The sequence below is a fragment of the Schistocerca nitens genome, chromosome 1, assembly GCF_023898315.1.
Source record: "Schistocerca nitens isolate TAMUIC-IGC-003100 chromosome 1, iqSchNite1.1, whole genome shotgun sequence".
Taxonomy (NCBI): Eukaryota; Metazoa; Arthropoda; class Insecta; order Orthoptera; family Acrididae; genus Schistocerca; species Schistocerca nitens.
Window position 1 is genome coordinate 395,067,272 of NC_064614.1, and position 12,792 is coordinate 395,080,063.

Here is a 12,792-nt window from a genome sequence, read left to right on the forward strand (position 1 = left end):
TATAGCTGGCAGAACAAGGACATACAGGGGAGCCTTTGCATCCACCACACCAGTCACTGTGTTTCATGAAACCTAGAAAGGTGCAAAAACTACCTGCTTTATGCTGTGTTGCAAGGTACAAAACATACCAGATCTCGCAATCCAGAGCACTTTGTTACTCAGCAGTAACAGCAGGAGTAGTAGCAGTAGTGGTAGTAGTTGTTGTTGTTGTAGTTGTAGTTTGTATAAGATTGCGCAAAAGCTGCATCTGCGCATAGGCCCTACAGCATCAGAATTTAATGAATAGTGCAGTTTGCTGAGTGATCATTTCTGCCACCAAGTGCATAAAGTGGTTGCGAGATTACATTTTTAGCAATATGGAAATGCAGAGACTAGTCTTGTGTTTCCTGAACAGTGGATTTGCAAGGGCTTGCCAACATGTGCAAGTTTGAATGTAGTAACTGTGGTGTCTCGAATGCTGATTCTTTAATCACAGAGGTAGTTGTAAGGTTAGCACCAGACAAAAGAGGTCCAGACTAGAGCTTTGAAATCATCCAACCCTAAGTTAAGCACAATCTCAAATACTGCCGGAAGTCAGAGATGTCTGCATCAGCTCTCATGTTGTTGGTAAATAGCTAAGCTTTCTGCCACACTTCAACAAATCAGTCACCTGGATGACACTAAAGACATGACTTGTGACCAGGAAACCTATTGGCATTTGGCCTCCCCTCTTCTGCATCAGCTACACAGTCACATTATTGCTCCCAAGTAGATTTCGAAAGACTTGATAAACAGAAACAGTCATACCAGGCATCTAGAAGTAGCTCAAGTTAGAGCATAAGTTCCTTATGAAATATGAAACATTCCCCAATTGTGACAACCATTTCAGCTGTGAAGAGATTACAGATAGTCAGCATTCCCTTTTGTACCTGCGGCAGATCACAGAGGATGCCCCACCTCAGCCTCAGGTTTGTCCCCACTGATGTTTAAGTCTTGTCCAGACTGTTTAACACACCATGATCATTGCCAGTGTCCACTGCCCTTTTCTTTTTAAATACATGTGTCTCAAGTGTGGGCACTTGTGGCAATAAGGCGCCAGAGCAGGAGAACAATGTGCCGGTGTTCGCCAATACATTATGGGTGGCAGAACCCAACGAAGCATTGGTTTTTAATTTAACTCCAGTATTAGCAGAACAACTAAGTGCCTAATAATCCCTTCATTGAGCTGAATATCAACAGTATTAAAATCCAGTTCCAGGTTGATGTGAAGCCAGTAGTTTCTTTGATTGACCAGGAAACCTATCAGCATTTGGCCTCCCCTCTTCTGCATCAGTTGCATAGTCACATTATTTCACAAAACTTGCAAAAAATTCCTTTGGAAGGGTAAATTGCTGTCTGGATAAAATATAAGAATGGATATCATGAAACAAGGTTGGACATTGTTACCCCATCCACCCTGCACGTCTGACCTAATTCCCTCAGACTTAAGTGTACAGGCTATTAAAGGGTAGAATTTATGGATAACATTTCGAGGATGACAAGGAGGTGATTTGCGCAGCGAAGAAATGGTTTTGTGAACAGAACAAAGACTGGTACTGACAGGACACACATGCCTTTGTGTCTTGTTGGAGGATATCCATAGAGCTGGTAGGAGATCATGTGGAAAAATAGGATCTGTAATGGGACACCATTCTTTCCTGGGACCTATAAGATTTCAGTCGCTGTTTTGGTTTAGGTGCGTTGATGACATCTTTGGCATATGGACTCACAGTGAGCCTGACCTGTTAAAATTCTTGGAATCTCTAAATAGATTATCCCAATTAAATTTCATAATGTCCTATTCCTAATCCCATGCCACTTTCCTTGAAGTTGACCTCATCCTCACTGAAGGTCAGCTACACACTTCTGTTAACATTAACCCTACCAACATAAAATTGTACTTACATTCTGACAGTTGCCATCCTTTCCATGTCAAACATTTCTTCCCATATAGCCTTGACATTTGAGGCTAGGTACCATATTTACTCGAATCTAAGCTGCACTTTTTTCCGGTTTTTGTAATCCAAAAAATCGCCTGAGGCTTAGAATCGAGTGCAAAGTAAGCGGAAGTTCTGAAAAATGTTGGTAGGTGCCGCCACAACTAACTTCTGCCGTCGAATATATGTAGCGCTACACAGGCTTGCTTTGCAGGCACAAAGATAAATACTGGTGCCATAACCTCTGCGTCAAGGGGGGGGGGGGGGGGGGGGGAGCTGTTTTCTCCGCCCCGAGTTTCGACTACTGCATTTTCATACATTATCCAACGAAGGAAATACAAATTTCGTATTGCTCATCTTCGAATGTAGCAGCATTTCAATGTACTATGAAAATCCGACTGGCAAGACTGTTTGGGATGTCTGTCAATATGGGTAAACTCTACATTCTGAATTTTTTCCTACCTGTGAGAATGAGAAGAGATGGTTGCTAATAGGAACTTTTATGAATTGTGAATCACGTGCAGTATTCTCTTCACCATAAGAATAATACGAATATAAACATTTTGTCATGTATTCTTTAGTGTTTGCAGCTATCTCATTTAAATCCTGTCTGCCTAATAAACTACAAAACTAGAGTGAGACAACAGCAAACGTGGAAGAATACACATATCATGTCATGTTTATATTCGTATTATTCTTATGCCTAATAGTGATACAGTCAGAAATGAAGCACGGCAATTGACTAAATTTTTAAATCTAAGATGACTCTAATTTCGGTGCAGAATGTAATGTACTAAAAGAGGCGTCTGCAAAGATTTTCAAACGGAGAAAAATTTTCGTTAAACTCTTGTTCAGAACATTTTCTATCATACGCAGTCTATTATTTGGTTCTTGTTGATCATTATCAAAGAAAGCAGCAATGTAAGTAACAACAAATAGCAGTCTCTTGCCATTGTTTCGCTAATGAGACGATTCCTGTCTCTCTCTCTCTCTCTCTCTTTTTTTTTTTTTTTTTTTTTTTTTTAAATTGTAAGCGGCGGTACCATGCACAAAAGCAAGCCAAGCAGCGAGTGGCGACAGGCCGTAAACACTCATTATCAGAAGGCGACAAACAATGCATGGCACAATACAGTAATGCATTTTCAGCTTAGAGTGACGTAAACACCTATAACAAAGAGAACGGCACTTACCAGACCAAATAAAAATAAGCAATCAATTCAAACCAGACGAAGCACGTGAAAAAGGAAGGGTACCCGTACAAATACAGACGGAGAGCCTGACGCATAGCAATGGCTACCTGGCAAAGCTTAACTGCTAAGCTTTCGACTCGAACCAAACTACTGTAGCTGTATCGTCAGTCATTCGACCTAAAATATGTCTCATATTATAATGGACCAATTTTGTTTCGATTTGGAGGTACGTCCTAAAACTTTTCTCTCACCTTGAATTTCGAGTCTCAAATTTCAGGTGCAGCTTAGATTCGGGAAAATTTTTTTTCCTTGATTTAGAGTCTCATTTTTCAGGTGCGGCTTAAATTTGAATGTGGCTTACATTCGAGTAAATATGGTATATTTTCAGATGCAGGCTCCGTACAGAAATACACCACCATTCTCACCTCAGCCTTCAACAGACGTAATTAACCCACCAGCCTAGTTCAAAAGCAGATTTCTGGGGAATTCACATCCAATCCTGGTACTGCTGAACCATTCAAAAAACAAGTTAGCAGTATGCCTCTTGTCACTTAGTATTACCCTTGTCTTGAATGTATTAATCAGCTACTTTGACAAGACTAACTTCCTAAAATCATGTCCTGAAGTGAGGTCCATTCTGTCCAACATTTTGCCCACAATGCATAGTATAACTTTCACTATCCTCCCAATCTCCGCAATATCCTTGTAAGGCGTTATACTCCTTCTGCATCAATTTCCCCACGCTACGGCCCCTACCCCTGTGGCCATCACCACCATAATACTTGCCCTATCCTCCCCGCTACAGCTACCTGTGCCAGCCCTATAACTGGCAAAATATGTACTATCAAAGGGAAAGCCACCTTTTAAAGGACATGTCATGTGTCAGCTATTATATAAACTCTGGTTGGCATTTAACATCAGTGTGACTACCACCAAGTTATCAGTTAGGTTGAATGGATGTAGGCAGAGATAGTATACTAGCAATATTCTGTTGCAGAGCATGCTCTACAACATGAAAATTGTGACCACAATGCCTGTGTCACCACACATGCCATCTGGATTCTTCCCCCAGACACCAGTTTCTCAGAACTCCACAGATGGGAACTAGCATTACATGTCCTTGCTTATCATCATCCACCTGGCCTTAACTTACACTAATTTCTTCAATATCAGCATTTCTTCCCAGCAACTATTTCTTTCTTCACTCCATTTTAGTTTTCTATATTTTCATGTCCTGACCTGTCAACTTTTTCCTGTCCCTCTCCTCACCCGTCCTCCCACCTCTACCACATACAATACACTTAGCTTTCTGCTCGTATCACCTCGTTCATGATATTTTGGCAGTAATTTCTTGTCTTGTGTGTTACCCTACCTTCCATCTTTAAGCGCTTAGATTTTCAAATCTTGTGCTACGCAGTCCCCAACAATCAGTCTTTCCTTCTCATCCTATCTGGTAAGTCTCCTATGACCCAGGGTTCTGGACAACTTTTCCGAACACTTGTCGTTTCCTAAACCTCACCAGTCTTTTACCTTCACCCCTCTTCCTTCCCCTTCAACCCTTCTGCGAGAAGGAGCCAGTGGCTCTGAAATGTTGCAAACTGCAATACCTTTATAAGTGTGTTCTCCTGCCACTGCTTTGTGAGTAGATTTTTTTTATCTATCAAATCACATTATATTCTTTCATGTGTGTACATTTCAATGAGTAGCATTAATAATTGTTGGGGTAAGAAGAAGAAGAAGAAGGAGGAGGAGGAGGAGGAGGAGGAGGAGGAGTTTGTGCATTCACTTCCTTGTATATAGAACACTAAGTGTGATCACTACCAACAGCAGTATCTGACGAAGATTATGTCAGTCACAAAAATACAGTGCACTGAAAGTGAATTATCAAATGAGCTGTATGCTAGAAAGTATACCTTCTATCAATAATGCTAAAAAAAATTCATAAATTACATGTAACAATCTCTCCGATCATATTTTGTACTGACACATGCAAGTATTGAAGATGAAAAGATCCATAAATAGCTTTTTTTTTTAATAATACAAATGATTTTCTGGTGATATTTAGTACTGCTTAAGTAGGCAATTAAGATATATACTTATACAGTACTGGTGCTGAGATGAACATATAATTTCAGGTTTGTTGAATGGACTAATTAGAATTTACATGATGGAACAGAAATACTGATGTCAGCTGCATGAAAGCACTGAAATAATTCAATGGCAACAAGTTAAAATTTGTGTAGGACCAGGACTCAAACCTGGATTTCCAACTTTGCAGAGCAGGCGGCCACATTAACTGCTTCAGCCATCCTGTTACACTTCCCATTGAACACAAATTCCCAATTTGTCACATTCCACTTCTGTAGTGCCCCCTGTCCATTTTCCTCACTGCTCATAGCATATCGCACGATTCCCTCAAGAGATTGTACTTATGGTGCATTCACACTGAAGATATGAAATGCTGTCGAGGCATATATATTACTATTATGTGTATGGCGTCTGTTCTTTAGGAAATATACAAAAAAACAGACTCCACATATATAAAAGTAATTAGAATTTATTTACTACTGGCTGGTTCAAATTGAGCACTCCCATGTAATATATTTACATAGAAGTGGCATCACATAATATTCTCTTTTCATAAAATGACAATTCATGCAAAAATGATTAAAAAAAATGTTTTGCTTCACAGAAACTTATTTTAAATTAAGAAGCATCTGAATGATACCAAGTCTCACCTCCTTTCTGTTCTTTATCTTTTTCTTCCTTTACTGGAAGCTTACTTGTATTTTCATCAGTTAGTTCAGGTTTCAATGAATTTTTAGTTGCATTTGGCTCAACTTTCACTTTCAAGGGATCACTGTTGTTGTTCCCTGCCTCATATTTTATCTTAATTCCATCTGTGACTTGTAACTGATCTTCCATACTTTTCTTTAGCAAAAATTTATATGTGTTTGGATCAACAGCCAATATTTTGATTCCTTTATCATCTAGAACAAAAATTTAATACCAAATTGTAATTTAGAAACAATGTTTAACACAAAAATGATCATAACAGCAATCAAAACTGGCATTACCCCTAAAGTTTATATCAATCAGGTATAATGCAGTGAAACTTCATCCATCAAATATTTGTTTAGATGTCTTTCCTGACAGCACAAAAATGTTCATAAACATTTTCAGTCATGTCCTGCTTTCGTGTAATAAAGAGAAAAAATGAAGAAAAAGAAATGTACTAATGACTATAACACGTAATGCAGGTTAGATTGAGTTCGCTATTCATCAAACAATAGCAGGCCATAAACAAATTCTGCCAAATTAAGGGGATATGGTAAAAATCATGAATAAAAAATTAAAACACTGTAAATAAAAGAAAAATATCATCTAGTGCAACCTTTGCTACTATGACTTCAGCATCCTCTTAAGTTGGATTCTAAGAAATCTGTTATTATTTTACTGTAGATATTATCTAGAGGTGGATCAAAATGTACCCCTAAGTTCAAAATATGTGCACATATACTTTTCATTATTTTTCAATATTTGTGTGTGTTCAGAAGACTGTAATAAGATTATCACTGCATTAAATGGGAGAGTGTGATAGTAATAACTTCCACTGTGCACATTCCATCATAATTCGAAAGTGTTTATAATGTGTGATACCTTGAACCTGGACCATTATTTTCTGAGGTCCTGCTCGAAGACCCATTTTATGACAGTCTTGAAGTCTATATTTACGAGTTGTTGACAGCCAAAGCCATCCCCATTGCCCATGTATTCTGTACTCTTCACCTTTTTGCTTCCACACCTGGAACAGAAAATATCTGTAATAAATATATTTCATCTTCTGCACATGCTGATTTTCCTACATACAAATGTAGCATATAGTTGCAGGCTCTCAGCGCATAACAGTACAGTAAACTAGACTTAAAAATTAGACAAAATACCAAAAATTTATTTACTGCAAAGATAAAAGATCTATTGCTTTTTATTGTCTTATTCTACGGTTTATTCTCACTATTTCAACTTTCCTAGCTAACAACAGAATATTTATTTTAAAGTTGAATAAATGTAAAGCTCTGTTATTAACCCTCGAGTGGGCGCACCTGTGTTTAAAGTGCTCCAATCGCAAATAACATTCTTTTGTCCCATTCCGTTGTTGTTTTACAATTGCGAGCCCATACTTATTTGTTCATTATTGCTTCAGCTAACACAGTAATAGGTTGAGTTGTCATATGTCCAAATGAGTAGTAGCAATATAAAATAAACAGCAAGCTAGACGAGAAAAAAATTTATGATCTGTGCAAGAAAACATCCTGATTCTGAGGTATTAGCACAGTTCCACAATGAGACAGTTATCTACAAGATAATTAGTAATCAAGTAAATAAATGACGTGTGACTAGGGCCTCCCGTCGGGTAGACCGTTCGCCGGGTGCAAGTCTTTCGATTTGATGCCACTTCGGCGACTTGTGCATCGATGGGGATGAAATGATGATTATCAGGACAACACAACACCCACTTCCTGAGTGGAGAAAATCTCCATCCCAGTCGAGAAACGAACCCCAGCCTTTAGGATTGACATTCTGTCACACTGACCACTCAGCTACCGGGGGCGGACAGTAATCAAGTTGGCAATTGGTAGAGGTGTGATGGAACTGCACTGTTTAATGCTTCGGGTGTGTCATTACTGTGGGGTAACACTTATATGCAGCAAAAGAGTGATGCAATTAAATGTTTGTTTCATTACTGTTAATGAAAAATCGTGTGCTTGCTTGAGAGTTAAGAATGTTATACTAACACACATTTAAGTTATGAACAAATGATTTCTCAAGGGCTAGCTAAGAAATATGGGATAGAATAGACATATAAATGTACAGGTAATAAGATAATAAAAGGAGCTTATGTGAGATATGAAGAAAATGAATATAGCTAAGGAACGATTGGTAGAGAATGTAGTGGGGAATTCCAATACAAAAACTGAGGGGCAATGATGAACTGAGAGACTATATCTATTACTTTTCTCATCTTTTCTCCAATGTAACTCACTTCACTGTTATCAAGGCAGGTCAATGGTATTGGAGAATAAAGAATTCCTCAAACTACAGTAATGAATCTACTGAAATGAACTATCCTGGTAGACTGAAATTATACGCCAATTTCAGAACAATATCTACTGCATATCTGGAGTGATGCTGGACTAGCAGCTACTGTTATCAAGCATGGGCACAGTCTCTGAGACACCTTTTTGGATTAATGCAGGTACTGGAACCATTTTCACACAATGTGCGTGTCGGACTATAAGTCAGTGATTACAAAATATGAAGCTTTCTATAAATTATAGTGTAACAAAATGTGTTCCTAAAGAATTCTTAGAATAATGGAAGCACATCAAATGTGCATTGACAAATTACGTTTAATGTTGTGGCAGCCTAATGGGCAAGTAGGCTCCTCATGTAACAGGCCAAAGAGCGCTGTCCCACCTGCAAAGCTACAACGCTGACCTGTTTCTCATTTCTTTTCATCTTGTTCCACTGATTTATTTTCGAACTTTGGACACTAAAGTAATAAGTAGAGATTCTGATGAAATGAGACTAACTGAATTTTAATGGTTAAGGTGCCTGAGGAGTCCGAGGATGGGGGTTATAGTGTGTCTGCTGACAACTAGACAAACTACTCACACATGCCCCTAATGAGTCAATCATCACCATGAACCAATTGCAAAGGAACCCCCCCCCCCAATCCCTCTCCTGCCCATTACCCATTATAACCATGGACTGTAACAAACTAACCACATTCTTTGCCAGGACTTCAACTGTCTACAACAATGTTCGGAAATGATCATCACACTTAGGATCTCTCTCATAAAATAAAGTGCTACTACAAAATATCCTGATCCATCCCTATTCCACACCTACTCTCAGTCCTTTGCCCCACAGTTCATATCCCTTTGGAAGACTCTGGAGCAGTCCTGTCACAGGTACAATCTATTGTATCAGCGACTAGGCCATCTGTGAAAGCAGACATGTCATACAAGATATAATAGCTCTGTTTTTTAAGGTTTGCACAATCATTTATGTGACCATGACCATAACTAGCTGTGCCCCTGAACGAATGCCCACCACCAAACTGTGGTCAAGAGCACTTGACCCGCCAGCGGCACAGCATGCTCGACTTAAGTGGGTGGTTCACAATCTGTGGCACCTGCATGCTACCTAATAATGTTAGGTACTCTGAATCGCATAGATGGGAATTGCCCTTACAACATCTCCTTTGTTCCTGCACTCTTCCTGGCCTCATACTCCACTAGCCCCTGCCCCACTCGTGTCCACTCTGAAACCATACCACCCACTTCACCGCATAAATTTACACTCACACTTTACTCTCCACTGCCTCCTCCTCCTCCCTATCCACTCTTCCACCTTATTGTATGCCACATGAAACTCTCCCAGCCTGCAACAGGGCGAGCTCGACAGTGCCAAAGTTCCATCCCTTTCCTTTTCAGCCTCTCCCTCCCAGCCATCAGTCATCCCTCCCTCCACCTCCTTTCTCTTCTCACCCACCCCACCCAATACAACCCCTCACCTCAGTTGAGCTCCAAAGCTGAGTCATCATAGCTGTGTGTGTGGTTTTTTGTGGTAGTTACCTCTGAATGGACACTTTAAAGATCAGCACTATTTTCTGTCTTGTTTGTGTGTCTATCAAACACTCAACACTTCAACTATATGATGAGTCATTACCAATATTTTTACAGTATTTGTATTTCACCCAGGACCTCCACGCAAAATGTTAAAAGGTACATACCTAATGGCAAAACATTCATTTACATGTAAGAGCTGTAATAAATACAAAATGAAGGCTTATATATCAGTGAAATCACAACAGCTCTAGCTAATCAATTTATTATGAATGTCAGTCATAATACAGACATTGGTTACAATCCTAATACAAATCAACACTCATAAAATAAATTCTGATCACATATTCTATGCATGAGCTGTAGAGATAAGGGAAGGGCTAGTTAGTAACTCCAAGCAAGAATACACAAGACAAGCAGTAACAGGCATAACTACTGAGATCATGGATCGGAATACAGATGAAGTTGTGAATCGAGGAAGATCTGTCAGAACAAAGTGGATGCTTAATAACCTATCCAAGGAAATTCTCTTCAGTATTCACTCTGTGGCTTTAGCCACTATAGAACAAATCATCGATACTTATCCAGAGACGACTAAACATCTCACTGCAACTAATATTCATAATAATTGTGAGCTTTGCACATAATGTGCTTCTAATGAGCAGTTAACTATCATGACCCACACAAGTTTTTATTTTATTCCACTCTGTGGTAGTCATACTGACCTGGTGTTTTAAACCTAGAGTATATTTAACAAAATTGTAAGTCAGTCTGTTTCTTTCTTCTTCCTCTTCTTTATCCTTCTTGTCTTTCTTTTCCTGGCGCTTCCTTTCTTCTCGTTCAGAAGCTGTCATTCTCTGAAGTTTCACATGCCCTGAAAATTAAAAACAACAAAATAACTATCATAAAGAAACAAAAGACTTCTTATGGCTATTACATTCCCATTTGCCTTGTTAATTACAGAAATCTGCAATACTGCTGTATACATCACCTACAATACTTGGCATTTTACTCTTATAACATATATTTACTTACAAATTTTCTGCATACTGAAAAATCGTATCTTTCTTTAGACCACAAATAAGGTTTAGTGGGCATTACTAAATATTGCAAGCCAGGTTATAAATCTTTTACAGGAAATCACAGAGTCCACATGGTAAACAACTCTTAAACATCACATTAAAGTTTCAATTAAGAACTAAAATAACAAAGTTCATATGTCAATGGGAGTACAGAGATGAGGCAATGTATACATATGAGATTTTGTTACTCTATTCGCACCAAGAAAGGGTATCATCTGAAAGCTTGGCGACAGTTTCACTCTTGTTTTACAGTTTACATGCTTCTCAACTCTTCAACTATGTGATGAGTTGTTACTTTCACACCTTCAATTATTTATATTCCACCCAGTCAGTGAGAACAAGTTTTGAATTGTTTTGAAAAGTGTGTGCAAAGTTTCTTGGAAGTCATCATGTGCTCTCGTTCTCAAATACTGGACGAATATAGTCTGGGTAATTTCCACATCCTAAGTTATGCTGCCTCAGGACATGCGTAGTCTCTAATACACTACTGGTCATTAAAACTGCTACACCACGAAGATGACATGCTACAGACGCGAAATTTAACCGACGGGAAGAAGATGCTGTGATATGCAAATGATTAGCTTTTCAGAGCATTCACACAAGTTGGCATCGGTGGCGACAACTACAACGTGCTGACATGAGGAAAGTTTCCAACCGATTTCTCATACACAAACAGCAGTTGACTGGTGTTGCCTGGTGAAACGTTGTTGTGATTCCTCGTGTAAGGAGGAGAAACGCGTATCATCATGTTTCCGACTTTGATAAAGGTCGGATTGTAGCCTATCGCGATTGCGGTTTATCGTACCGCGACATTGCTGCTCGCGTTGGTCGAGATCCAATGACTGTTAGCAGAATATGGAATCGGTGGGTTCAGGAGGGTAATACGAAATGCCGTGATCGACCCAAACGGCCTCATATCACTAGCAGTCGAGATGACAGGCATCTCGTCCACATGACTGTAACGGATCGTGCAGTCACATCTCGATCCCTGAGTCAACAGATGGGGACCAACAACCATCTACACGAACAGTTCGACGACGTTTGCAGCAGCATGGACTATCAGCTCGGAGACAATGGCTGCGGTTGCCCTTGATGCTGCATCACAGACATGAGCGCCTGCGATGGTGTACTCAACGACGAACCTGGGTGCACGAATGGCAAAACGTCATTTTTTCAGATGAATCCAGTTTCTGTTTACAGCATTATGATGGTCGCATCCGTGTTTGGCAACAGCATGGTGAACGCACATTGGAAGCGTGTATTCGTCATCGCTATACTGCCGTATCACCTGGCGTGATGGTATGGGGTGCCATTGGTTACACGTCTCGAACACCTTTTGTTCGCATTGACGGCACTTTGAACAGTGGACGTTACATTTCAGATGTTTTACAACCCGTGGCACTACCCTTCATTCGATCCCTGCGAAACCCTACATTTCAGCAGGATAATGCACGACCGCATGTTGCAGGTCCTGTACAGGCCTTTCTGGATACAGGAAATGTTCGACTGCTGCCCTGGCCAGCACATTCTCCAGATCTCTCACCAATTGAAAACGTCTGGTCAATGGTGGCCAAGCAACTGGCTAGTCACAATACACCAGTCACTACTCTTGATGAACTGTGGTATCATGTTGAAGCTGCATGGGCAGCTGTACCTGTACACGCCATCCAAGCTCTGTTTGACTCAATGCCCAGGTGTATCAAGGCCGTTATTACGGCCAGAGGTGGTTGTTCTGGGTACTGATTTCTCAGGATCTATGCACCCAAATTGCGTGAAAATGTAATCAAATGTCAGTTCTAGTACAATGTATTTGTCCAATTAATACCCGTGTATCATCTGCATTTCTTCTTGGTGTAGCAATTTTAATGGCCAGTAGTGTAGTTGTATTACTGTGTTAAATTTTTAATGTAATATTATAACTCTTACTGAAGAG

General features: G+C 39.7%; 1 protein-coding gene across 1 annotated transcript in view; it reads right to left on the reverse strand.

The window, feature by feature from the left end:
• LOC126249437 (nucleosome-remodeling factor subunit NURF301) overlaps positions 1–12,792 on the reverse strand; it is a 320,790-nt gene that overhangs the window by 228,110 nt on the left and 79,888 nt on the right. Inside the window, exons 11-13 of the mRNA XM_049951093.1 lie at positions 10,503–10,651; positions 6,806–6,950; positions 5,884–6,135 (exon numbers count right to left, since the gene is read on the reverse strand). Of these exons, the coding sequence (XP_049807050.1) occupies positions 5,884–6,135; positions 6,806–6,950; positions 10,503–10,651 (546 nt within the window). The remainder of the gene's footprint in view (positions 1–5,883; positions 6,136–6,805; positions 6,951–10,502; positions 10,652–12,792) is intronic.